The 27,115-nt window shown below is 38.7% G+C and overlaps 1 protein-coding gene across 1 annotated transcript in view; it reads left to right on the top strand.

The window, feature by feature from the left end:
• The window catches only part of KCNU1 (potassium calcium-activated channel subfamily U member 1), a gene marked incomplete at both ends in the record, with an annotated part of 78,393 nt that overhangs the window by 3,427 nt on the left and 47,851 nt on the right, over nt 1–27,115 (top strand). The window contains 16 exons of the mRNA XM_081960713.1: nt 1,014–1,075; nt 3,981–4,071; nt 4,726–4,837; nt 5,887–5,962; nt 6,920–6,995; nt 10,668–10,838; nt 13,487–13,578; nt 14,920–15,030; nt 16,674–16,779; nt 19,192–19,274; nt 20,333–20,402; nt 22,015–22,167; nt 24,168–24,280; nt 25,113–25,181; nt 26,536–26,622; nt 26,918–27,024. Of these exons, the coding sequence (XP_081816839.1) occupies nt 1,014–1,075; nt 3,981–4,071; nt 4,726–4,837; nt 5,887–5,962; nt 6,920–6,995; nt 10,668–10,838; nt 13,487–13,578; nt 14,920–15,030; nt 16,674–16,779; nt 19,192–19,274; nt 20,333–20,402; nt 22,015–22,167; nt 24,168–24,280; nt 25,113–25,181; nt 26,536–26,622; nt 26,918–27,024 (1,579 nt within the window). The remainder of the gene's footprint in view (nt 1–1,013; nt 1,076–3,980; nt 4,072–4,725; nt 4,838–5,886; nt 5,963–6,919; nt 6,996–10,667; nt 10,839–13,486; nt 13,579–14,919; nt 15,031–16,673; nt 16,780–19,191; nt 19,275–20,332; nt 20,403–22,014; nt 22,168–24,167; nt 24,281–25,112; nt 25,182–26,535; nt 26,623–26,917; nt 27,025–27,115) is intronic.

The following is a 27,115-nucleotide window of genomic DNA, read 5'->3' as shown; positions in this document are numbered from 1 at the left end:
CCAGGGGAGACTTGATAGCAGTGTTCCAATATTTGAGGGGTTGCCATAGAGAGGAAGGGGTCAAGCTATCCTTTGTGGAGAGGGAGCGGCCTATAAATTGAATAAATAAATAAATAAATAAATAAATAAAATAATCTGTTAATCAGTTCCTATATGTTTTCCTCTGTCCATTCCAAATGTAGCTTTCCTTCCTTAAGACCAGTGTTTTGATTCCTGGACAGCTCTTGGACTAATTCTTGGCAAAATTTCCATAGAAAAGAATATTTGTAGCTCAGATTTGAAAATGAGAAATCCTTGGTGCTCTCTGAGCTTAGTTGTTTCTTGCAGAAGTTTCATTACCCAAGCTAGATAACATCATCAGTACTAATGATGTTATACTACCTAGGTTGGGTAATGAAATGTCGGCAAGAAAACAATCAAGTTCAATAGCACCAAAGATTCCTCATTGGGAAGATTTTTCAGAGGTGGTTTGCCATGGGCTGTGAGAGAGAGCCTAAGGCGTGCATTATTTAAATGAAAAGTTTAAGAGTGGCCAAATTGTTATAACAAACTGGAGATAATCAATGGTTTATATTTATGTATATTACATTGAAGTGATAATGGAGAATATCAAATATATGTTTTTATTCTTACGCCACCTAGTAGTTCTTGAGTGTAAGATCCACTAGGACAGCCAATAGCAATAGCACTTAGACTTATGTACCTCTTCAAAGTGCTTTATTGCCTACTCTAAGCCGTTTACAAAGTCAGCATATTGCCCCAACAATCTGGGTCCTTGGAAGGATGGAAGGCTGAGTCAACCTTGAGTCTGGTGAGATTCGAACTGCCAAACTGCTGGCAGCTGGTAGTCAGAAGTAGCAGTCTGCAGTACTGCCTTCTAACCACTGCACCACCAAAGGCTCTTTTAAATGGTAAATATGGCATTAGAAAAACTAGAAACCCTAGAAAACTCTGGTTTTGAATTAGATTGGCAAATAAAGAGTGAATTAATTATACGGAGTTTTCTGTTTTAGGTAATACTGGTGTTCCTATTTAGTATCGGGTCACTCATCATTTACTTCATCAACTGTTACAGGTAATTAGAACCTTGTAATTTATCCTATGTGCATGTATTTCTTTAAAAAAACATATTTCACATGTCTGTTAATTTTTTTTATCAAAATATAGTTGCTTTTTTTTTTAAAGGAAATCTCTCTCTCCCTCCTTCTTTCCTTTGGTTAAAAAAAAGTCATTTAATCAAATGAAAGAAATACATTAAACTTACCATATAATAAATTAAATTGAGTTCAACCCCTAGCTATTTCATGTGCATATTTTCTTGTAAGAATATAAAATTGCTTTGCTGTTGCCTCCTCCTAGGGTATTGTGTGCTATATTTGTGTGTGGTTAATTTCCAATCTAGCCCACAGCCGTGAAATTTTATGGTTTCCCATCAAAGTATGAATCAGAACTTATCCTGCTTAACTTGGGCAGATACTGCCATCTGCTGTAGACAACAATAAATTCTCTGCAGTTTTCTTGGCAAGAATTTTCAGAAGCTGTTTGTCCTTGCCTGCTTTTTAGGGCTGAGAGAGAAGGACTAGATTCATCTCAAATCACCCAGCTGGCTTTGTGCCTATGGTGGGACTAGAACTCACAGTCCTCTGGTTTCTAGCCTGATGCCTTAACCACTATACCAGACTGGTATATCTTGAGGGCTGGATCTAAAAGCTGTTGTCTGTTTAGGGACAATGGAGGATCAGAGGCTCATTTCTTTTTTGTCACTGAGAATGCAGAAATGCCCTGCACACTCAAAGCAGCAAGGCTTCAGCAGATGTTCTGCAGCTGCTTTGCAGCACTTACTACTATGATTGTTTGACACAGTGGTGTATAGACATGCAGTCATTCCAGAAAGCATTGCAAAAGGAGCACAGCATCCAAGGAGAGCCCCATGCTATTACAAACATCTGGAATGCTTTGTTCTAAAACAAAGGAAAAGATCAATCATCCTCCAAAATGTTAATGCTGAGAGATGTTAGGCAGATTTTATTCCTTGCTTGTATTTATCCCATTATGGTTCAATTGGAAAGAAAGAACTCAGATTCATCATCAGAAGCATCTGTAATGTTATTCTTTCATATCCCTAAGAATAGTTGTATGATCTGTTCTAAGTCTCTCTGACTGCCTGTCTCTAATTTATTTGCCCCTACTATCACTATCTAAATAGCAATGATAGGTTATCCTCAACCTATGACCACAAATGAGCCAAAAAAAATTGTTAAGTAAATTTTGACTCACTTTACAACCTTTCTTGCCTGTATTGTTAAGGGAATAACTGTAGTTGATAAGTTAGTAACCTGGTTGTTAAGTAAATCTGGCTTCCTCGTTGACTTTGCTTGTCAGAAGGTTGTAAAAGGTGATCACATGACCTTGGGACATAGCAATGGTCATAAATACGAACCAGTTGTCAAGCATCTGAATTTTGATCACGTGATCATGGGAAGGCTGCAAAGGTCATGACTGTGAAATACAGTTATGTAAATTGATGACTACCTGTATTTCTCTTTTTAGACTAGTTCTTTTGCATTGAATTAAAATATCCATATTCCGCTAAAGTTGTCCATTTAACTGGTCAGGATCCTAAATTCAGGATGTGTATACGCATAAGCTTCTGGAGTACACCATGCAGTGAAAATAACTACCATATCTTTTTGATACTTACAGCTGGAACATCTTTCACTTTCGAAAGATATAAACCACATTTTTCAAACAAGAGATTTCTTTTTCCACTACTTGATTGAAAAAAACAAAAACAAACCAATAACAGCATCATCCTTTTGCAAAATGCAAATCAAACCAGTTTTGGCAATTTCATTCTGTCATTCCTCATTTGTCAACAACACAAAATGTGGAAACTATCAAAAATGTCAAATAAAATTTGAAATTCTACTTGTTGATATTCTGCAGCATACAGTGAGAATATGGCTTGGCTCATATGCTGCCAGCTTTTGGATCATTCAGTTAAATCATGTTAATATCAAATGCTTTACATTGGAGTACCCTTTTGTACAAGTGCCAACATATTTGGTGTCTGTGTGTGTGTGTGTGTTTTTGTGTGTTGTGTGTGTGTGTGTGAGAGAGAGAGAGAGAGAGAGAGAGAGGGAGGGAGGGAGGGAGGGAGGGAGGGAGGGAGAGAGGGGGAGAGGGGGAGAGAGAGAGAAGCATAATCTGTATTTCCAATGGAATGCATAGAGAAGAAAGGAGAGGCAAATGATGACATGCCCTTTTGTGATATTATTGTATAAATAACCTTTATGAATTTCCATCAAACATTATTCATTCCTTTTTGTCCTGCCTTCAGGTGCTTTGGAGAATAGATTGTCCCGCTCTTCTTTGAGTCAGCCCCTCAAATTGGAAGACTGTTATAATGTCACCTTTAGTCCTTCCTTTTTCGAGATTAGACATAACCAGTTCCTGCTATTTTCATTCTATGTTTTAGCTTCTAGCTGTCTAATCATTTTTGTTGCGCTTCACTTTTTCAGCCTCAGATGTGGGTACATATCTAACTCCTTCTTTGTGTAGTCTGTGGCTCCTTCCTTTGCTATGACAAAGGATTTCCATATTAAGAAGCAGCTCCCTTCTCTGCCTGGGCAAAGATTCCTGGCCAGGCACCATGGGAGGATGGTTGTGTTTTTTTATAGAGCCCACACATCTGGATTTAGAGTCAATCACAGACAAACTGATCTTCCATTAATGAATTTCATGAGGACATGTAGAATTCTTACAAATGAAATCAGACACTTGACTGAGTTTTGATTTCCAATTCTCTTCCTGCTCTGATTTTTCTTAATGATTATTAAAACTTTTTTTGAGGAATATGCAACCTGATTGTTTTAAAGAATTGCTATGGGTTGATTTCAAAAAAAATTAATGAAAGTCCTGCCTTAATATAAACAACAATTACTCATAAATCATAAACAATATTTTACCCCTTACTACAGTGTTAAAGAATTTTGCCTCACCTTTGAAGACCAGACAATTGTGATCGATCTATTCTTTAATTTATTTTTTCTTCTGCATTTTGGATTGCGGGTAAGAAATATTTGCAATTAAAAATATTTTAAAAGTGTTGGGAAAAATAAAATAAGAGGGAGAGATCTAGGAATGATTCAGAAATTTGTTTAAATTTGCAACACAATGTGGATTGTAATACAAACATGCCTACTTCTCATTTCCTTAAACCAACTGAATAGCAATGCAATTATTCTGTGCGTTTCACATTCTTCCATTTTTTTTCTAGTTGGAATACTTTTTAAAATAATTTGTAGAAAAGTGCATGCCATAATATATCTATCTGTGAAAATGAGCATATTTTTTGACAAAGTTATTTTACATATTTATTAAATTTATTTGCTGTCCATCTCACCATCAGGAGATTTATAATGAATACAAAATTGTATTAGTTTAGAGAAGTATGTAAAAAAACAAAAGTACAAAATAAGACTCGACAAATTATTACACTGATAGAACTATTAAATTCCTACTTTAAATTAAAGATAGGTCTGGGAGAACAATAACTATATCACTCAGGCTGTGGGCTTTCATTTGACATTACTTCTTCTTTTCTGAAGTCTGATCACATCATGAAGCAAAAAGACCAGGATAGGCTGAAAATAGTTTCATTATCTCTGACTATGTGTAGTGCTGTGTTTGTTTGTTGTTTTGATTTTTTTGTTTATGTTTTAGTTTTTGGCAGCAAGTGACAAGCTAGCATTCTGGTTGGAGCTTAATTCCATTGTGGATTTCTTCACCATAACTCCAGTCTGTATAGCTTTCTATCTAGGAAAAAATTGGCTTGGTAAGTACACACCTCAGTTGTATATTTCTAGGGAATTTTCAGTCATCCATGTCATGGTTTTCCCAAAGGTGCTTTTTTCAAAAGGCCACTGGACTTTCTTTGTTTTTCTTTGAAGACATTTTGCTTCTCATTCAAGAAGCTTCTTCAGTTCTCTGATTCAGTGAGAATCAGAATAAAGGAGTGACATAATGCAAATATTACCAGAAGCAGGATTCTCTCCCAATTCCATGTGTAAAGCATGAATAAAAACTGTATTAAGAGAAATTAGAAAGAAATTCTAGAACATCCCGAGAGAGAACATTAATAGTTTTCCCCCCTAAAACATGTGAGAAATTAGATGCTTGTTAAGGCAAGTGAAGTGGACAGGGGGGGCTCAATGGTTAAGATGCTCAGGTTGTCAATCAGAAAGGTCAGCAGTTCGGTGGTTTGAATTCCAAGTGCCGTGTAACTGAGTGAGCTCCCTTTACTTGTCCCAGCTTCTGCCAACCTAGCACTTCAAAAGCATATAAAAATGCAAGTATAAAGATAGGATTGGTGGGAAGGAACAGAATTCCATGTGCCTTCGGCATTTAGTCATGCTAGCCACATGACCACGGAGATGTCATCGGACAATGTGGCTCTTCGACTTTGAAATGGAGATGAGCACCACCCCCTAGAGCTGGGAATGACTAATGCATATGTGTGAGGGGAATCTTCATCTTTACCTTTAAGGTCAAGATAATTTCCAGTGAATAAAGGATTCCTTCTAATAAACTATCAAAAATGGCTGAGCCATTTTAGCAAATAATTGTGGAATTCAGTAACTTCAGATTTTCTGTAATGTGCTATATTTAATGTCACATTAAATGTGACCAAATATATATTTATGGCAACCATCCCACATCAAATGTGTTCAGCTTTTAATTCTCTGCAAAATGATAATAATACCACCTACTACCTAGAAATTAGTTAAATAGGTATGCATTATTTCTAAATGTTGTCACCATATTTCAATCTCCAGAAACCCAAAACACAATTTCACTTATTTCCTCATTTCCTCCTCTTTCTAGGTTTACGCTTCTTAAAAGCATTGAGATTGGTGGAACTTCCCAAAATTTTGCAGTTCCTTCAAATCACAACTAGTAGGTAAGACAATTTTTATTTGTGTCATTAGAAAAGTCATCTCTCTCTTTTTTGCTTCCAACTGGCGTTTGTGCAGTGGTCAGCTAGAACAAAATCAAAGTTCTCTCCAGCTCAAAATATGTTGATATCCTTTGTCCCAATTTGAAGAGTGGGCTTATAATCCTGGTCAGGTTAGCTAAATAAAATTGATTTTAGATCTTCCTATTCGGTTATCTCTTGAAGGTTAATAATCCTTGTACAAAAGACCAGTGAAGATTCAATTAAAGTGATTTATTGCTATAGCCCCGGGAACCTATGGCAAGTGTGCCACCAGAGGCAAGCGGAGCCATTTGTCAGGGCACGCAAGGCATTGCCCTGTCAGCTGGCCAGGGCTCCAGTGGCTCTATAGCAGGGGTGTCCAAACTTGGGAACTTTAAGACTTGTGGACTTCAACTCCCAGAATTCCCCAGCCAGCCATGCTGGCTGGGGAATTCTGGGAGTTGAAGTCCACAAGTCTTAAAGTTCCCAGGTTTGGACACCCCTGCTCTAAAGGAACCTGGGGAGGGCGAAAAGAGCTGCTTTGTAGTAGTATTTTTTTAAAAAGTACTGGGGTAAGTTAAAATAATGGCATACAAAAAACCTATGATAAACTGCCTACTCTATCTGAACTGTTACAATTCAAACTCTACCACAATGGGCTGATAGAAGACCTCTAATGCTTCGATTCCTTTTGGTAGCAGAAACGGGGATTAAAACCTTGTATCTAACATATTATTATTAGTTTCATTGGGTCACTGTGGGATCTCTAGGGCCAGAAACAGGATGAGAAATGCAATTAATAAAACAATCAATGTCTACTTGAGTTAAGAACATTAATTAATAGTGCCTCACTTGGAAGATCCTCAAAGGATTAAATGGAGGTGAATGTTGCACCTATTCCTTTGAAACTCATCCACATCAACCCTCTCTTTGCATTTTCAGTACTGCAATCAAGCTGTCTAAACTTCTTGCGGTATTTGTCAGTACTTGGCTCACGGCTGCAGGATTTCTTCACTGGGTATGTATCAGAACTGGGTTCCTCCCTATACTGTCTGGTACGCCAGAAGAGGTAGTGAAAATCTGGCATACTGGATGGGACCAGTAGTAAAAATGGTGGCTTGGCCACGCCCCCGAACCTGTTCTCTCATCAGAAGATTTTCTAAAAAAAGTTTTTCCCCCCCTGCCAGTTCAGCTTTAAAAAGTAAGAGGGGGGGAGGGAGGGCGGACTAAGGAAGAAAACTCACTTTTCTGCCGGGAGATTAAGCAAAGGAGAAAAATAAATGTTGTCACTTTAAATTGGAACTGAACATGCCTGGCTGTGGAATTCTGGGAGTTGAAGTCCACAAGTCTTAAAGCTGCAAACTTTGGAATCACACTTTAAATTGAAAAGCTGCTCAGGTTTGCAAAGTGACATTCAGCGGTTATTTTTTTTGGGGGGGTTGCTTCCCACAGAGGGAAGGGAGAAAGAAAGAAAGAAAGAAAGAAAGAAAGAAAGAAAGAAAGAAAGAAAGAAAGAAAGAAAGAAAGAAAGAAAGAAAGAAAGAAAGAAAGAAAGAAAGAAAAAGAAAGAAAACAGAAAGAAAGAAATGGAGGGAGAGAAGGAGGGAGGGAGGGAAGGAAGGAAGGAAAGAAGGAAAAAAAGAAAGAAAGAAAAACAACACAGCAATTTAGGGCTAGAATTCTACTCAGAGGTCATCTAGTCCAACCCACTGCTGCAGCAGGAAACCCTACATTGTCTGAATTATTTTGGTGCGTCTAACAGAGAGGAAAATTGCCAGAAAAGAGAAGGAGTTTACTAGGACAAGACTGCCATGCAGTGGAAGGCAGAGACAGTCCTTGACTTATGACTACAATTGAGCCTAACATTTTGGTTGCTAAGGATTGTTAAGTAAGCTTCACCATATTTTACCCAATCCATGACATCTCCTGGTGAGTGACATCAAGTTGGCCACACCCACCCAGTCACATGACCATCAAGCCATGCCCACAAAATAGGCCACGCCCACATAATAGGTAGTAAAAAGTTTTGAAACCCACCCCTGGTATGTTTCAAGATGCCTGATCAAAATACCAGTGAAAGCAAATGTTTGGTTATTTAACAGTAAAGGCAGATTCCCTACTGAATATCCTGATGGAATGTAGTTTGATTCAAATAAAACTGCAGGGTTTAACTTTGAAACTGCTTGCAATCTATACTAACATGTGATGTTCCCAAAAATACCTTTTAACTTAAGTTGACATTAACTTACATTGGATTTTTTGTTCTGTAGATGCTGATAGAAATAGTGATCAGTGAATGTTTAATAGCAATAGCACTTAGACTTATATACTACTTCATAGTGCTTTACAGCCCCCTCTAAGTGGTTTACAGAGTCAGTATATTACTGCCAACAATCAGGGTCCTTTTTTACTCATCTCAGAAGGATGGACGCCTGAGGCAACCTTGAGCTCGTTAGGACTGAATTCTTAGCAGTGAGCAGAATTAGACTGCAATACGCACTCTAGCCATGACTCTATATCACTTCACAGTGCTTTAAAGCCATCTCTAATCTCGATCCTTATTTTGCCAACATATGAAGGATGGAAGGCTGAGTTAACCGTGAACCAGTCAGAATCGAACTCCTGGCAGTGAGCAGTGAGTTAGCATGCAATACTGCAGTCTAACTAATGCACCAGAGTGGTGGGCTTGACATTTTTTTAGAACCTATTCTGTAGGTGTGGCCTGTTTTGTGGGAGTAGCTTGGTGGTCATGTGACCGGGTGGGAGTAGTTTGGCGGTCGTGTGACCAAGTGGACGTGGCCAAGTTGGAAAATGTGGTGAAATTCACTTAACAATGCTCTTGCTTAGCAACCAAAATTTTGGGCTAAATTGTGATCGTGTTCTCTTTCTCTTTCTTTCTTTCTTTCTTTCTTTCTTTCTTTCTTTCTTTCTTTCTTTCTTCCTTCCTTCCTTCCTTCCTTCCTTCCTTCCTTCCTTCCTTCCTTCCTTCCTTTGTTCTTTATGTCTCTCTCCCCCACATTTTCTTTCTTTCTCTTCCTTCCTTCCTTCTTTCTTGTCTTTCTCTCTCTCCAACTTTCCTTCTTTCTCTTTCTCATTCTTTCTGTTTGGAAAGCCCCACGTGGAACTCCCCTCCTGTTCTTTCTTCTGCTGTTTGTAGAAGCCACGCAGGGTGCGTTCCCTTGCCTTTCACAGCCGCCTCATTTCCAATTGGGGGGGATCCATGGAGAGGGAGGAAAAAGATGGCTTTCTTTCCCCCCACACCCAATTGGAAATGAGGCGACTGTCAAAGGCAAGGGAACGCACCCTGCGTGGCTTCTTCAACAGCAGAAGAAAGAACAGGAGGGGAGTTTGGCTGTTTGAAAAGCTGGAAGGACCTTGTAGATCTTCTAGTCCAGAGGTGTCAAAGTCACGGCCTACAGGCCATAAGCGTCACGGTCTGACCCCACCCCCGCCTGAAGGGGGGAAAAGTCCCCATACGTCATGTGATGCCACCGTGATGCCGCAAGTTTGACACCCCTGTTTGACAACCCTCAACCAAATTTGACAACCACCTTTTCAAGCAGGGAACCCTATACCATTTGAGACAAGAGCCTGTCCAGTCTCTTCATAAAATGAAACATCCAGTGATGAAGCACCACAACTTCTGAGGGCAATCTGTTGCAGTGGTTTATTGATCTCACTGTTAGGAAATTTAATTCCAGGTTGCTTCTTTCCTTGATTAGTTCCCATCGTTTTTTTTCTTACCATCCCCTCTTGTGCTTTGGAAAAGGTTGACCCCCTCTTCTGTGTGGCAGCTGGTGAAATCTGGAATGCTGCGATCTACCCTTGTCCTTCTTTTCTCTCGACTAGCCATGCTCAAATCCTGCAACAGTTTTTTTTTAAAAATATGTTTTACTTCCAGGCCTTTAATCATTTTAGTTGCTCTTCTCTGCACTTTTTCCAAAGTCTCAACATCTTTTTTGTAATGTGGTTACCAAAACTGAATGCAGTATTCCAGGTGTGGTCTTACTAAGGTTTTATAAAGCAATATTAATGCTTCCCTTGATTTTGATTCTGTAACTTTGTTCATGCAACCAAGGATTGTATTAGTTTTTTTTTTTTTTTGGGGGGGGGGGGGTTGCTGCTGCACACTGCTGGCTCATATTTAAGTGATTGTCCACTAGGATTCTAAGGTCCCTTTCACCATTACTGTTTTTGAGCCATTGTATAATTCAGTAGATAAACTCAATTTTATTATATGTAATCGAGTTTTCTTGTCTAATGAAAGAAAGTTAACACAGACTTCATGAGAATGATACGTGACATACAAGAGATCCAGAAACCTAGTCACTGTATTTAGCATGTTGTGTGAACTATACCATCTGCTTAAATTGTGGCATAGGTTACCCATTTGAGCATATTATGATGTGTGAATAGAGTAACTCACATTTAGAATGCACCAACCTAGTCAGTTGATATAATGAAGAAAGCTCTGAGGACAAGAATAATGTTAATTCAGGAAAAGCCTGAACAGATGAATTTCACAAGAAGTTCAAAGTTGTTGAATCTAAGAACATTTTATCTCTTATTTTTAATTTACAATGAACAATGACTTAATCACAAGCCTACCAGGATGATGTCAGCAAATGACAATGTCTTGCTGTATTGGCAACAATTCTCACCTTTTTTTATAATTTATTTTGTTATACAGATGGAGAATTCTGGAGATCCCTGGGTATATCACAGCAATCATCAAAACTTGACTTACTTTGAATGTTTATACTTGATCATGGTAACTATGTCTACAGTTGGATTTGGAGATGTAGTTGCCCAAACGACCACAGGACGTGTGTTCATACTTTTCTTCATTGTTGCTGGTCTGGTAAGGAACCTATTAGGATTTGGATGAACACAGAAATTTTAAGTCAGCTTCACTTCATATATTTTTGTTGCCCTATAAGCTGCCTGAGAGGTGGTGCCTGCTAGTAGAGAGTGGCAGCAGTGAAATTGTGAGAATCTAAAGTACAGCAAGGGTGTCACTTATAGAGAAAATAAATAATAATAGTGTAATATTTCACTATGGACAATCAGGAATGATGGAATCTTGTTCTGTGATCATTAGAGTTGATTAGGAATATGATAAGTTTTCTCATATGATCAATAGAATGTTGTTGTTTGTAAATAAGCATGTTCAAGCACAATTTGTAATCTTCCCTTTTTAAAAGGTGCTGAAAAAAGAATAAAAAACGGAGCAATACAATACAATACAATAGTAGAGTTGGAAGAGACCTTGCAGGTCTTCTAGTCCAACCCCCTGCCTAGGCAGGAAACCCTATACCGTTTCAGACAAATAGCTATCCAACATCTTCTTAAAGACTTCCAGTGTTGGGGCATTCACAACTTCTGGAGGCAACTTCTGTTCCACTGATTAATTGTTCTAACTGTCAGGAAATTCCTCCTCAGTTCTAAGTTGCTTCTCTCCTTGATTAGTTTCCACCCATTGCTTCTTGTTCTGCCCTCAGGTGCCTTGGAGAATAGTTTGACTCCCTCTTCTTTGTGGCAACCCCTGAGATATTGGAACACTACTATCATGTCTCCCCTAGTCCTTCTTTCTCTTAAGCTAAACATACCCAGTTCCTACAACCGTTCCTCATATGTTTTAGTCTCCAGCCCCCTAATCATCTTTGTTGCTCTTCTCTGCACTCTTTCTAGAGTCTCCACATCTTTTTTACATCGTGGTGACCAGAACTGAATGCCGTATTCCAAGTGTGGCCTTATCAGGGCATTATAAAGTGGTATTAACCCTTCACGTGATCTTGATTCTATCCCTCTGTTGATGCAGCCTAGGACTGTGTTGGCTTTTTTGGCAGCTGTTGCACACTCCTGGCTCATATTTAAATGGTTGTCCACTAGGATTCCAACTATAAATCAAAATCAATATACAGTATATTTAAAGATTCTGAGTTATGCCAGATATTCTAGAGATAGCAATAGCACTTGGAGTTATATACTACTCAATAGTGCCTTATAACACACTCTGAGTGGTGTAGAATGTCAGCATATTGCCCCTAGTAGTCAAGGTCCTCATTTTATTGACCTTGGAAGGTTGGAACGCTGAGTCAAGCTTGAGCTGGTAAGAATTGAACTCCAGGCTGTGGGCAACTTTAGCCTGCAATATTGTATTCTGTTTACTGCGCCACCATAGTTCATCCAGGATGGCCTGGATATTGTTGAGAAGTCACCAAATGGATGTATTGTACCCACTGCCAATTTCCTTATGCCACATTTATGATTTGGGGGAAAATTTGGTAGGCATTTTAATACAAATTTAGCAATTTTTTTTCATTTCAAAACCAATATTCAGATCCTGAAACTAGTAATCTTTCAAAGGTAATATTTTTACAAATGTTGCAGTGCAATTTTCTATTTTAAAAATTGCATCTCCATTGTAAGTATAAGAGGAAAACTGCAGGAAATGTGTACTGATGCAAACCATACGAACATTATGTTTGTTAATACACACACACACATTGTTAATACACACACACACACACCTAGTCTTTATATATATATAGAAAATCAGTCTAACAAGAAACCAATGCAATATTGGAAAAAAAGAAACTGAAACTCACAGTTTAATTTATCTGTTTGATCGACTCGTTGCTCTTAGGAATAGAGGAATATCTACAAATATTTGTTATTTCTCCTCTTTCCTATGAATGGATAATAACAACTGCAAACAATTCTTGTCAATGTAACAGCTAGAAGAAAGTGGTATATGGTAACAGGTTGAGGCTGAAACATTCCATGTTTTATTATTATAAGAATGAATTGCTCCAAACCTCAAATTTACATTTTGCTCTTTTCCTTCTAGAGGAAACATTCAAATCTAATGTATAATTTGAGATTGAAATAATTTCCAGTTTGCGCATTTTTAACTGTGTCTGCTGTCTTGCTTTAATCTGATGTCTACCAAATCTCTTGGGTTACAATTCCAAAACTTCACGTACAACAATTACACCACATAGCACTGGATTTGGGTTGACAATAAATTTAAATAAGTAACCTGTCATACTAAGTCTGAGTTCTGGCAGCTCTATCCATTCATTTGGAGAATAGGTTGGAAAAGGCTAATTACATACTGAATTGTCCATTATTATTATTATTTTAAAAAAATGAATATGTACTTTTCCTGATATAGAATAATAGAGTTGGAAGGGACCTTAGAGGTCTTCTAGGTCAACCCCCTGCTCAAGGCCCTACCCTATTCCACACATGTGGCTGTCCAATCTCTTCTTAAAAGCCTCTAATGATGGAAGCATCTACAGCTTCTGAAGGCAAGCCATTCCATGGATGAATTGTTCCCACTGTTATGAAGTTTCTCCTTAGTTCTAGGTTCTTGCTTCTCTCCTTGATTACTTTCCATCCGTTGTTTCTTGTCCATCATTGATTCATTTCGAGTTGCTGTGGGAAAATAAACATTTTATATGAATCTTGGAAAACTATTGAAACTGGGTTCCCATTGCCTAGATCCTCTTTGCAAATTTGGTGCCTGAAATAGCAGACATTGTTGGAAGCAGAAGAGTCTACATGGGCTCCTATATATATGTGAAAGGCAGAAAGTAAGTAATTTTTATGCTATCCTCCTTGCATTTTTATAGTTCTTAATTTGGATATTTCTTGCACGTGAGGTTTTTTTTCCCAAATGATATACTTAATCAATCAGGCCCAGTATTTAAATACCATATTAAACTTTATTATTGTTAGATATGGTTGGTGCTTTTGTGCTAATATTGTTGTTTGGCTAATTTAATGTATTATGCAAATTGAGATAATAGTTCATTTCAGAAATCAGGTTTTATTCATTAATATAGAAAGAATAAGATAGAAAAACACAAACTGAATTTAATTGAGAATGAAAACTTGGCAAATAAACTGAAACCAACAAGGCAATAAATTTTTGAAAATGAAAATAAACCAGGATGATGGCTGGCATATAAAATGAAAAAAGAGAAAGAAGAAAAATTAATAAATCAATTAATAGACCAAGAATGAAAAATATGCTACCAAAATGAGGAAAAGAAAAATAATTGTTGAGAACTATTATAAAAACTAATATCAACTTGAGACAATTGCGGATGAAAATATAAAGCAATACTTAGAAAAAAATGAAATAACCTAAGATTCCAGAAAAAAAAATTAAAAAGGCACTAGAACGGAGAATTACAATGATGGAATTAATGGAGAAAATTAAAAAAACAGGACCAGGTGGACTACCAGCAGAGTTGTATGAAATATTACAAGATGTATTAAGCAATGTAATGCTGGAAGTATTTAATGAGTTTTTATTAGAAGCAAAGACACCGGACTCATGGATGTAGGCCATTTGACTGTACGCCGCCCCGAGTCCTTCGGGAGAGGGTTGCGGCTAATCAAATAAAATTTGATTTGATACGTCTTATACCAAAAGAAGAGTCATATTTTCAGCAAATAAAGAATTATAGACCAATTTCTTTACTAAATGTGGATTACAAAAGTTTTACTTCAATAATGGCTGAAAGACTGAAGAGATGGTTAAATGAATTTGTACATCCAGATCAAAATGAGTTTCTACCCAAGAAGCAGATCAGAGATACCATGCGGATCATACTGAACACTTTAGAATATTATGAAGTGCATTCAGAGAAGCAAATGGCATTGTTATTTCTAGGCGCTCAGAAGGCCTTTGACAATGTGAACTGGCAATTTATGACAATGCAACTACAAATGATGGACTTTGGATTCACTGGTTGTAGTTCTCATAACCAACTTGCTGTTTTGTTTATTTTTATTTCTAAAGCAAACTTTCTCCCAGAGCAGTTTGGAAAATAACAAGAAAACCCCACTGTGAAATAAAACCCACTGTCTTATGAATATGATGCCAATTCTTGTCAGTGAGCAGTGAACTTCTCTTCTTTCTATAGGTTTATTGTTGTTTGTGGCAATATCACTCTGAGCAGTGTGACTGCTTTCTTAAGTGACTTCCTATCTCAGGACAAAGGAGACATTGCCAGTGAGATAGTCTTTCTGGGAGAGTAAGTATTACGGTGCTATTCTATCTAAACCTTATAGGCAATTCCTTCTCCAAACTAGGAAAATGCAATAAAAGTTTTGTGGATAAACCCACTGTGCAGAGTAAAGAAAAAAAGAAAAGAAAACCCCTACATTTCTCTATTTGTTCCCTACTGTTCTAATTCTATTTGACAAAAGAAACTTTGGTTTTAAAAATGAAGGAGTTAATTTTTGGCAAAATCCTCACCGACAGGAAAGTTCTCAGGTGATCAATGGATGTCTGTTGGCACACTATCCATCTTCTTTCCAGCAATCTGCATTACCTTCTCTGGCTTCCTATGCTTCAGTTATATCCAAAAGGAAGTAATCAGGAAGGAGCTTTTCCTGTTTGGATATTTCCAGACTGCGGAATGGGACAACTCTCTGTGGCCAACTCAGCATGGCCAACTCCCCATGGGACAATTCAAAAATTCAATTTAATCATTTAAAATATTTTTTAAAAAATATCTTAACTTTTGTCATTCACGTTTCATTTTGTTCCTCCTTTTGCATCCTTTCTTTAATGACTCTATTCCACCATGTGTTTGATATTAGTTTAACTCTTGTCCTGTGGTGATTGTCCCATGGCAGGTTGGCCACAGAGAGTTGGCCATAATGAGTTGGCTGTGGCAACTTGGTCAAAGTCAATTGTCCTAGACAAGAGGTTTCAAACTTAAGACCCATGGCTTGGATCCTGCCTGAAGGGTGCTTAAATCTGGCCCACAGGGCCAGCTTGGAAATAGCAAAGGACTGGCCCACAGTGCCTATGGCAGCCAAAATGGGGCACATGGGGGGAAAATGCACCCCGTGCCCCATTTTCAGCCTGGACGGACTCCTGCAGCACTCTGCCAGCCAAAACACACCCCTGTTTTGGCCAGCAAAGTGCTGTAGGAAGCCACCCAGGCCAAAAATGGAGTGTGGGATGTCCATACCCAGCACCCCCAGTGCCCTGTTTTGGCCGGCAGAGTGCTGCAGGAAGTCCCATCTCTCCCTCCTCCCACCTTGGCCAGCCCGCGAAGGAGAACTACAATGCTGATCCGGCCCTTGAAGAAATCCAGTTTGACACCCTTGTCCTAAACCCTCCAGACTGGTAAATTTGAACTGAAATAAATGCAAGATTATTTTTCCCTGGAAAGACACTAGTTTAAATGCATTTCCCTTCCTAGGGTGTCTTTAAGTGTGTATGACAAAGTTGGGAAATCATAGTTAGTTCTTCCCCTTCCCAAAGTAAACCTCCTATCTATTGCTTCCCAAAGTAAGCCTCTGAGTTGATGAAGTGTCATCTTCTTATGAAGGAGGCCTACACATTTGTGTTGGTATACACAAGCAGAGTGTTGTCAAATGTACAGCCAATAAAGCCACAGAACATTCTTTTACATCATTCTATGTTTTTTTTTTTTTTGGAAACTGAAGCAACTTCCATCCTGTTGGGATTTACTCTTAGGGCAGAGTGTTTTGGAATAGCAGGATTAAACAGAGTTGGACCACAATAATAAATCTAAGGCTGCATGATTCAAGTAGTCATCGAACATATATACAAGGTCTATAACTCCCATAGGTAGCTATATGGAAGAATAATTATTTTCTCAAGAATTAATAGTTGTTTTTCTTCTTTCACCAAATATAGACACCCTCCCAATCTGGAACTAGAAACTATATTCAGATGTTACACCGCATATACCAGTTTTTTCCAAGGTTCTGTCAAGAATAGTAATGATCTTCTGAGAGTTAACGTAAGGATAGCATTTGATGGTACATTACGGTCTTGTATAAACATTAGACAGACTATGATAGATGATTATATGTCAGACATATACAGTATGTTGAAGGAGGATGGGGTGTGCCTGGGCATCCTGTAATCCCTAAAACTGGCTTCTGCAGTAAGATGCTAGAGAAGATGATTCTCCCACTAATATCACGAAAGAGTCAATTGATCTTATCAATGACTTTGACTTTGGACATGGAGTGACAGAACCTGTCCCTTTTTTTCCCACTAAACATATCTGACCAATGTACTAATCATGCACAATGGATGTTAATTGCAAAGTCAATGATCACAAACTCTTGGCTGTTTCTTAACACAGTGACCCAAAGTTGCTTACTATGTAACTATGGCTTGTAAACTATAATTTATGGCAGAATGTCTATGGAGATTCTCAGTCATCCAAGTCATGGTTCAGAGGTAGTATCCAACTAGTTTGCACCAGTTTGGGTGAACTGGTAGGGAAACTTTGAACTGGTTTGCTGAACCGGTAATGACCTCTGGCTGGCCCCACCCTCGCTCGCTTGCTCGCCCTGCCCTCAACGCTTGCTCACCCTGTCCGCTTGATGTTCGTTCGCCACACTCATTTGACTCTCAGTCCCCTCACCCACCCGCTCGATGCTCAACCCGCCCATCCAACCCTATATATGTTGCCTTTGCCACCCGGCCCAGCTAATCGCCCCGCCAGTCACCTCCACACCTCGCACACTCTGCTTAGCTCACCAAAGGTAAGCATGCTGCCCACTCATCCTTTGCCAGGCCCCTGGGATATGCCATTCCCTGAGGCCCCGGATCTCCTGCCTGCCTCAGCTGGGTCGGGGAATGTGCCATTCCCTGGCTCTGGCCTTGCCCTGGATCTGCTGCCCACTCACCACCCATCTCGGCTGGGTTGGGGAACACACCATTTTCTGGCTCTGGCCTTGCCCTGGAGCCATCACTCACTTGCTGCCCATTCGCCCTTTGCCTCGCTCATCTACCTTCCATTCCATTGCCTGGGGGGGGGGGGCACAGCGAAGCTAGGTCGGCTTTTGTGGGAAGCTTGCAGCGGCCAGTTGTTTTTGGCTGCCTTCCAAGCATTTTTGCTGCGATGCCATTCCTCCAGTGCAGCAGGCCATTCTCCCAAATGGATTTGGCCCCAAGCAGTACTGGCAGGGAATGGACAGTGCCGGTAGGACAAGTCCCGTGACCATCACTGCCATCGCTGCCCTGTTTCCGCTGGCCGTGCATGCACATCCCATTGCCTGCCAATGCCACTCCTGGATGGCCAGGATAATGGCCTGCTGCGCCGGAGGGACGGTGTTGCAGAAGTGCTGCTCAGAAGTCAACCTCCAGCCACAGTCTTTAAGGTACTTTGACACAGGGAGGAGGGGAACCATAAAGGGACAGGCAGCCACTGCAAAGTGGCTCCTCCGCGAAGGTAGGCAAAAAGGTTCGGCTTCTCTCCACCGCAATATTCAATGTGGCTGCTTCTTTCCTCCTTCTCGGGCTCATACACAGAGTGCAAACATGAGAAGGAGGTGAGAAGCAGCCAGGTTGAATGCTAGAAGACTTGGCCAAACTTTTATGTGGGTTCTGTGGGTGTGGTTTGGGTGGCTGTGGCTTGGTGGGGTGATGCTGTCCCACTTTGCCGTGAGGGACATTGAGTTGGCCACACCCACTTAATCACATGACCCCTCCCCACCAATCCACGCTCACAGAACCAGAAGGGAAAAAATTTGAATACCACCTCTGTCATGGTTGTCCCAAGGGTGAGGAAGGAGGCAACTGAGTTTTCTGTTTTTTCTTCGAAGAAGTTTCATTCCTCATCCAAGAAGCTGAAGAAGCTGAGTTGCAATTCTATTTAGTTTCCTTGGAAAATATACTTTGTTTGTTTGTTTGTTTATTAAATTTATTTGCTACCACGGGGTTACTCTAGGCCAGGGGTATCCAAACTTGGGAACTTTAAGACTTGTGGACTTCAACTCCCAGAATTCCCCAGCCAGCATGGCTGGCTGGGGAATTCTGGGAGTTGAAATCCACAAGTCTTAAAGTTCCCAAGTTTGGACACCCCTGCTCTAGGCAGCTTACAATGAAAGGCGTAAATAATAGAACAGTAAACAATGGCAAAGGAACACGGCAAGAATAAATGGAACAGTATGGTAATGAAAAAGATGGATGGAGAACAGACAGCAGTGGAGGGAGGTGGAATCTGACATCACTCTAGCAGCCACTTCCAATTTGAAACAACAACCCCCACCCCAAATTTGGTCCCCAGGTCAACCAGCACAGCCATATCTTCAGGCATGCAATATAATTATAGATAGTACAATGGATAAGTCTATTTATTACATAGGCATAATATTTCAGTATTTTCTCCTCTCTCCTTTCTCTCTTTGAAATACAGATGGGTAAGGCTGAAGCATGCCTCATTTTAGCTGATATATGTTCTACTGATCCTTATACAGAGGATATTTCTAATGTCATGAGGTAAGGTAGGATCTAAACAGCTGTGTATTTCTTTTTTAAAAAAATTAGGATAACCCCCAATACCCTCTTACCAATTTTTAACATATCAAAACTGGCAAGGAGGTTTGCCTGCTTTTAAATAATAACATCAGTCTTGTCCTGTTCTTAATGGTTCTGCAAATGTTGCCCAAATATAACTTTCAGTGGTCCTCATTATTAGCCAATATTGGTTATTGCTATTGGGAGTTTAGTTAGCATACCTGAAATATGAGAGAGGGAGGGAGAGACAGAGATACACAGAGACAGAGACAGAGAGATACAGAGAGAGGGGGGAGGGGGAGGGGAAGAGGGAGGGAGGGAGGGAAAGACAGAGACAGAGACAGACAGACAGACAGACACACACAGAGAGAGAGAGAGAGAGAGAGAGAGAGAGAGAGAGAGAGAGAGAGAGAGAGAGAGAGAGAGAGAGAGAGAGAGAGAGAGAGATTATCTTTTTGGAGTACTTTGTTGGGAGAAATAGGAAAGACAGATGCAAAAGTAGCAATTCTAGTTAGCCTAGAATTTAAAGACTTTGTTGCATTTGTATAAAAGTATGTGTGTGACAAAGAATATGAGTGAGAGTGCATACAAATCATGAAGAGATATGTCTGAGTAGCTGAAAAAGGAAGCAAAAATGTTGTAATGATTATATATTGTTAGAAATTATCTTCTTCTTTTGGAATCCAGAACAAACTGTATTAACCGGCACTTTTATTCATTAACATGCTGGTTTTTTAATCCCACCCCCCTCTGCTAATCAATAAAAATGGAGAAGCATTTTCTGATCTGAGCCTTGCAATTTTAAGTGGCACAACTTAACGACTGGAAACTGGGGCTCGGTTGTCTGTGAAAGATAGATGCCTGTCCATAGCTAATCCAATGTGAAGTTTTTGATGCTGCTCTTCATCAGTTAAGCTGGTAGCAAATTTATTTCCACTCTTCATTTAGTTTAGCTAATATTATTTACTGTTAATACTGTTAATTTACTGGCATACCCCTATCCACAATGTACACTAACAACAGTTCTGTTTTTCATGCAGCGTACTGTCTATCAAGAATAATTTTCCAAATACCAGAGTTATAATACAAATCATCCAGTCTTCTAACAAGGTTGGGTTTTCCCCCTAATTTCTTTCTTCTTGTATCTTTGAGGTAGCCCTAGTTTTATACAGCAACTCATTATGAGCTTGAGAGCTCATACTTCACCCACTGAGATTTTTCCAAGCAAAACCTTTTTTCCCCTGTCTTGTAGAATTAACCCACGGTCAAGCCTTCCACCAGCAGAGATTGTAAAGCAAAAAATACACCATCTCCTTCTATGGTTCCAATATTTATTTCTTTAAAATCCAATGTCACTCAATTCCTCAATGACGTTGGGCAGTTTCCAAGTATAAAAAGAGAAAAGACAGTTGCCAAGTCTTCAATTAAAGAAAACTAAAGTGACTAATTAAAAGGGCCTATACAAAGTCTGGGAAAACAACTATAATGTCATAAGGGTGTGAGTGACATAAACCTCTGGGGTGGATTTTACATCTGGCGGGCAGGTCCTGCAACTAAGCAGGCACACCCATAGGATCCTGCAAGATGACATTTTTGATAGATGGGACCTGGAGGATATCTATTCCACAGAAATGAATGAAGATAAGTGATATCTCAACCTAGGCAGTCTAGGGCTTTAAAGATAACTGGCACCTTAAATTGCACCTGGTAACCAGTACAACTAACAGAGCAATGGAGAATTGGCTGGAAATTGTAAGAAGGACTTCCACCAAGACAAAAGGGAGATCTGCAGAACACTTAACTGGTGCAACCACTTAAAAATTCAAATTCAATTCAATTATACAAACTTTGTATAAGAAATCCCACAAAGAAGAAGGAGCTGCCCAAAGAAGAGGGGGTCAAGCTTTTCTCCAAAACACACGAAGACAGGACAAGAAGCAATGGATGAAAACTAATAAGGATAGAGTCAACCTAGAACTAAGGAGAAATGTCCTGATAGTTAGATCAATTAATCAGTGGAACAAGTTGCCTCCAGAAGTTGTGAATGCCCCAACACTGGAGATTTTTAAGGAGAGATGAGACAACCATTTGTCTGAAATGGTGTAGCATTTTCTGCTTCAGCAGGGCATGGGATTAGAAGACCTCCATGGTTCCTTCCAACTCTGTTATTCTGTTATCCTTTATCCTTATTCCTACCCTCACCTGTTTCTGACACCAGTGGTGTTTATCACTGAGTTATGATGAAACATGCCTTCAACAACATTCGCAGGACAGTACAGAACAAGCTTTGCAAGATGCAGGACTCCTGGTTGAGAACGAAGCAGATGAAATTCAGAAGTTTGCTTATAGAAACGATGTTAAATGATTCTTCGAACACAATGGAGAAACATTATGATGAAACATAACATGTTTTCCAAATCTTTGTTCAACTTTACACAGGTTCCTGATGCTAAGTGAATTAGAAATCAGATCTAATTTTTATAATATCTATTTTTTTTTTTCATTTCAGAACCTTAGCACACCGTTTCATAAATACAATATACCATTATATATAATTTATGAAAAGAGAGTGAATAAATTTGAACTATATATAAAATCATAATCCCTTAGTCTTCCCAAGAACGACACTCTTGGACTATGTTTTTCCCCCCTCTGGTGACATTCCAAATGTATCATTCTGCTGTTATGAATTATTTTTTATATGCTGCTCTCTATAAATTAGGTTTACTTGCCAAAGCTGCCTGGGTGGGACTGGAGAAAAGGCGATAGTATCATCTGCTTTGCTGAACTCAAGCTTGGATTAATAGCTCAGAGTTGTGTGGTGCCAGGTTTGTCCACGCTGTTGACCAGCTTGTTCATTAGAGAAGATATCGAGGTACTTCTCTTTAATCTATGTTGACCTCATTGCCCATCAATACTTATTGATTGTATTGATTTATTCACCACCCATTTTACTATAAGGTATCTCTAGGCAGCTTACGATTACATATACAGTTAAAACATACAGTTAAAACCAGACATTAAAACCAAGGACACCTGGGGAGGGCAGGGGTGCAGTGGAGGGAGGTGGAATCTGTTGTTACTCAATCAACCATCTCCAGTGTGCTATTCTGCTAGTGGGGTGCCAGGCCAATTTGCAGATCTAGGTCTTTAGTCCCTGATGAAAGGATGGGAGAGCTGGGGCCAACTTCACATTGGGGGGCAAGATGTTCCACAGTGTAGGAGCAACAGCAGGCCCTCCTCCTGTACCCTGCCAGCTGGAATAATCAGGCGGATGGGACCCACAGCATGCCTCCTCTGCTGGCACAGGTGGCATGGGTCAATCCCAGTGGGGTGAGAAAGTCCCTCAAGGACCCATGCCACAACTGGCTTTAAAGGTTATCACCAAAACTTTGAACTGCATCTGGAAGCAGACTAATAATCAATGCAGCTCGTGGCGCAGCGGTGCTAGGGGGAGCATTCTTGGAGGGCCCAAAACTGCCCACGCTGCTGCACTCTGCACCAATTGTAACTTATTTGTTAAATGCCTGAATAAATTGACAGCAACCTCTCAAATAAACTTCCTCAAAGCAGCAATCTTTTTTTCTGGAGAATTGGAAAAAAATAAAATCAGGTATTTTCAGTTGAACTCCAGAGTGATTTTTTTTAAAAAAATTCAATCATTTCCTTAGATGTTAGTATTAATGTGGAACTGTTTTACCGCTTGGTCTTACTATTTTGCTTAGCAGCTTTAAGGGTACTGCTATGAAGTGCTCTATAAAAATGAAATATATGTATGCATATATCAATAGATACACATGTAAGGCAGTGTTTGCGGGGATACACTATTAGAATTCGCAATAGTGGTGAATATCTGTAGCTCGGGTGTAGGATGAGGGCAAAGGTTAATTCTCTGAGCTTGTCAGTTGGTTTTCGAACATTTCATTACCAGGCTAGGTAAATCTTCAGCGGAGTTCCTCTAAATTCTGCTGAAGATGTTACCTAGCCTGATAACAAAATGTTCAGAAACCAACCCACAAGCTTGAAGAACCTTTACCTTCACACTATTAGAATTCAGTTAATGTATCTTTATTACCATATCTGTGGAAAAAAAATCAGGCCTATAAGACAGGTGACAACTTGGGTGGGATATGGATTTGATATAAAGAATTAACTCAGCATATGCTAGAACACGCAATGTTCCAAGGGAAGTTCATGTTAAATTTTTTAGAAAGACTACAAGAGATGAGATTCTAGGAGTTCAAAGGGGGAAACCTTTAAGATATAAGGACAAAGAAATAACCATTCTGAAACAGATACCAAAAAGAATAAGAGATAAGAGGAAGAAACACATTGCAATTGTTAATACAATGAAATGGTTAGAAGTGATATAAAGTATGGTTGAAGATGTTAAAGAATTTGAAGTAAACCTAAACTGCTCATATGTATGTAATAATGATATTTTGATATATACAAAATAAGAGAGAGATGTAAGACCCCGGGGAAGTACCACCTTCCGTATGATGTAGCTGTCAAAATTTTTCTCCACATTTATGTACCCTTTTCCCCAAAATACTTGAAAAAACCAATAAAACTTAAAAAAAAAAAAGACAGGTGACAACTTATTGCTGTCTATTTTTACCAAAACCTTGTTATACCTTTCAAATCATTCTGCTTGTTAGTTGTGTGTGCGAACTGAAATGCCTGTTTTGGTTTAATCTTCATTGGAGCACTAGAGCTTTGTTGGGACATCCTGATTATTAAGGACTTGATATTTTTAATCTGAAGGACTAATAGGATGAATTATTATTAGGGTGGTTTGTGTCCAATTTAGATAACAACTCAACCACAGGGGATCCAGTTAATAATTGTTTATTTATTTTTTGTTAAACATAGCATATGGATGTTTTGATTAAGCACCAGCATGAAATAGAAGGCCAAGACTATAAAGTGATGACTCAGCTTCTTTCCAATGACTTTGTTGGCATGTCCTTCAAAGACATTTGCCGGTAAGATTCCCCTCTACCTCTACTTCCTTAATTTTTCCCTTTAAATTCCATTTTCTTTGCCACATACACATTTTCAGATTTTCACCTACGGTACCCAATCAACATAGGGACAGAATAGAGTTATTGCTGCATCTAGGGATTAAATTTGAATATGGAAATCCAACAATTTATTCATTTGAGATTCTGGATTGCATATTTTGGATTCCTAGAAGATCTGCTTACTTTGATCTCAGGATACCAAGTTCCTGAGATCTGAACACTCATTGGCATGTTAAAGGCATATTTCTGATAAGATTCAAGGCTTAGGACTGCCAATGTTTGGACTTTACTATAAGACAGAGGAAAGGAAAATCAGTTGGTTATGCTTTTAGGAACCTTCTAAGCTAGAAGACACAGACTCTCCATTGTGCTTAAAGATTCTGCTTCAGACACATCTTGTATCGTACCAGCCATGGCAGTAAAACTATGCAATTCATATTCTTTAAAGTTCCTCCAGAGAGGATGTAGGTGATCACCATAAAGATTTTAGCTGGCCACTATATAAGGTTTCAGACTATTGTAGAGATGGGTATTGATTCTAATAGAGAAGAAACTTAGCAAATAGGGCAGAGATAGAACTATCCAAGGTTCTGCTTTCTGCAATTCTTCCCTTGCCTGAATTGTGATCATAAGAGAGTTCTACCTGGGTGTTTTCCATCATGCTTGAAAAAGCCAAAAATAAGACCTCATCCAAATTAAATAATTTTTTTAAAATAATGGGACAATAATCATAACCTTGCCTCTTTATTTGTTTATCCTTTTTCAAACCTGAACTTATCTCTTTGTGTTTAAGACTGTGCTTTCTGAAGCTGGATCTCATACTTCTTGCTATTGATTTTCGAACTGGAAAACAAGGAAACAGGTGATGCTTGAACCTCTCTGTGTATCAGGTTAATAACTCCTCCCACTATTTTCTTTGAATGTGTTTGTGGTCATATTATGTTGCCAAGAATTGGTTGATAATACTTCAACTTTGCTTAACTCATGTTTCTTTGCTGCCTGTAGGAATATATAACGGAATTAAAAGTATTTCATTGAGTAGAGGGGGTGACCCTAAAATCTTAGTTCTAATTTGTGAAAATTTAATCTGTATCTCATCCAGTATAGAGCTGAGATGTATTATGATATGGGCTTGGTGTAGGACAATATGTGACAATGTATGGCTGCAGAAGAAAAAATACATTCTGCTGAAATATGCTTTATTGCAGGGTTATAAAGGTAACCCAGAGACTTCGGAGATTATCTAAGATCTAAATTGTTTTCTTCATGTTTAACTTTTTATTGGATTATAAAATGAAATTAGGTACAAAATAGGAAAATAAATAGGAAAATGAGGGGGAGAAAAAGGGAGAAGAGAAGTAAGGGAGGATAAGAAAAAAAGGGAAAAAAAGAAACATTGACTTCCGACTCTGTCTATTGCAGTAAAATAAGGCATTAACATCAAATCACAACTTTTTGTTTTTTCATAATAATATGAACAAGCCATTTCTATAAATTCTATTAATCTAATTGGTAAAACCCCAAATCAAAGTTTCATTCTTTTCCACTTCAAGCAGAAAGTTTAGAAGCAGGCTCCATGTGGAAATAAAAGTACTTATATTCTTTTCTTTAATCAAAATAGCCAATTTTACAATTTCAGCCAACTCCATCAAATTCTACAAACATTTGTCCATGTTAGGAATCAAAGTGTCCTTCCATTTTTGTGCATACAATAGTTTTGCTGCTGTCAACATATATAGTAGCAACGTTCCATTTTTTTTCTCCATTTTTTCCATTACACCTAAAAGGAAAAATTTTGGTTTCATCTTTATCTCTATTTTCAAAATTTTCTGTATTAAAATATGAATCATATTCCAATTTGTTGTTGCTTTATCACATTCCACCATAGATGATAAAAAGTCCCTTCTTTATTTTTACACTTCCAACATTCATTTGACATACCTTTATACATCTTAGATAACTTATCTGGCTATATAAGTATGCATATGATTAATTAACTAATTCTCTGCTTCACTCTCCTGATCATGTGTCCCAGAGGAGATCTTTGATTAAAGCATTGAAAAATTTGTAAAAGTCATGCTCTGCGTATTTTGCCTTCCCTATTAAGCACCAACTTTACTTTCTTCTTACATGAGTTAGATGTATTTTGCAGATAGTAAGTTAAGTGGAATAATGGCCATGTTGACATATATCATTAATATACTATTTGACAATAGCATCCTGATCAACCCACCTTCTGCAATTAAACTCCATTACAACACAATGGGCTTTTTCATTGCTGCCTCTGCCCAGGAACTGAAAAGGTAATCTCTTTTAATTGTTTGTTTGCTTTTGTTTTGTTTTTATTGGATTTATATGCCGCCCTTCTCCCAAAGGACTCAGGGCGGCGTACAACATTAAAAAACACACATCCCGAAAAGTTAAAAAGAAATTAAATATATATCCAAATCAAGATCCATTCAATTGGGGGGGGTGGGGGGGTAATTGAAAAGTAGTTTCTTACCAACGAACATGAAGAAATGAAATAAAGCGATCTTGTCTGTTTTCTCAGCTTTTCTGTCTAATCCAAAAATTTTTTGTTTCACTTTCATTATCCAGAGCTTATTATTATTGTTTACAATGCCACAGTGGGATCACCAATCCTGAGCTCATTGTGAAATGTCATTGCAAAAGAAAACGTGTGAAAAATCCAATCCAAGATTCTGGTAATTTAATTTTCATTTCAGCCGCTTTAATGTATTGACAGATAATTGCTGGTGTCGTGCAACGTAAGTCTTCTGCATTTCTTTTTACTAT

The sequence above is a fragment of the Natrix helvetica genome (genome assembly GCF_964273705.1).
Source record: "Natrix helvetica genome assembly, chromosome: 8".
Lineage (NCBI taxonomy): Eukaryota > Metazoa > Chordata > Lepidosauria > Squamata > Natricidae > Natrix > Natrix helvetica.
This window is presented reverse-complemented; position numbering and strand designations above follow the sequence as displayed.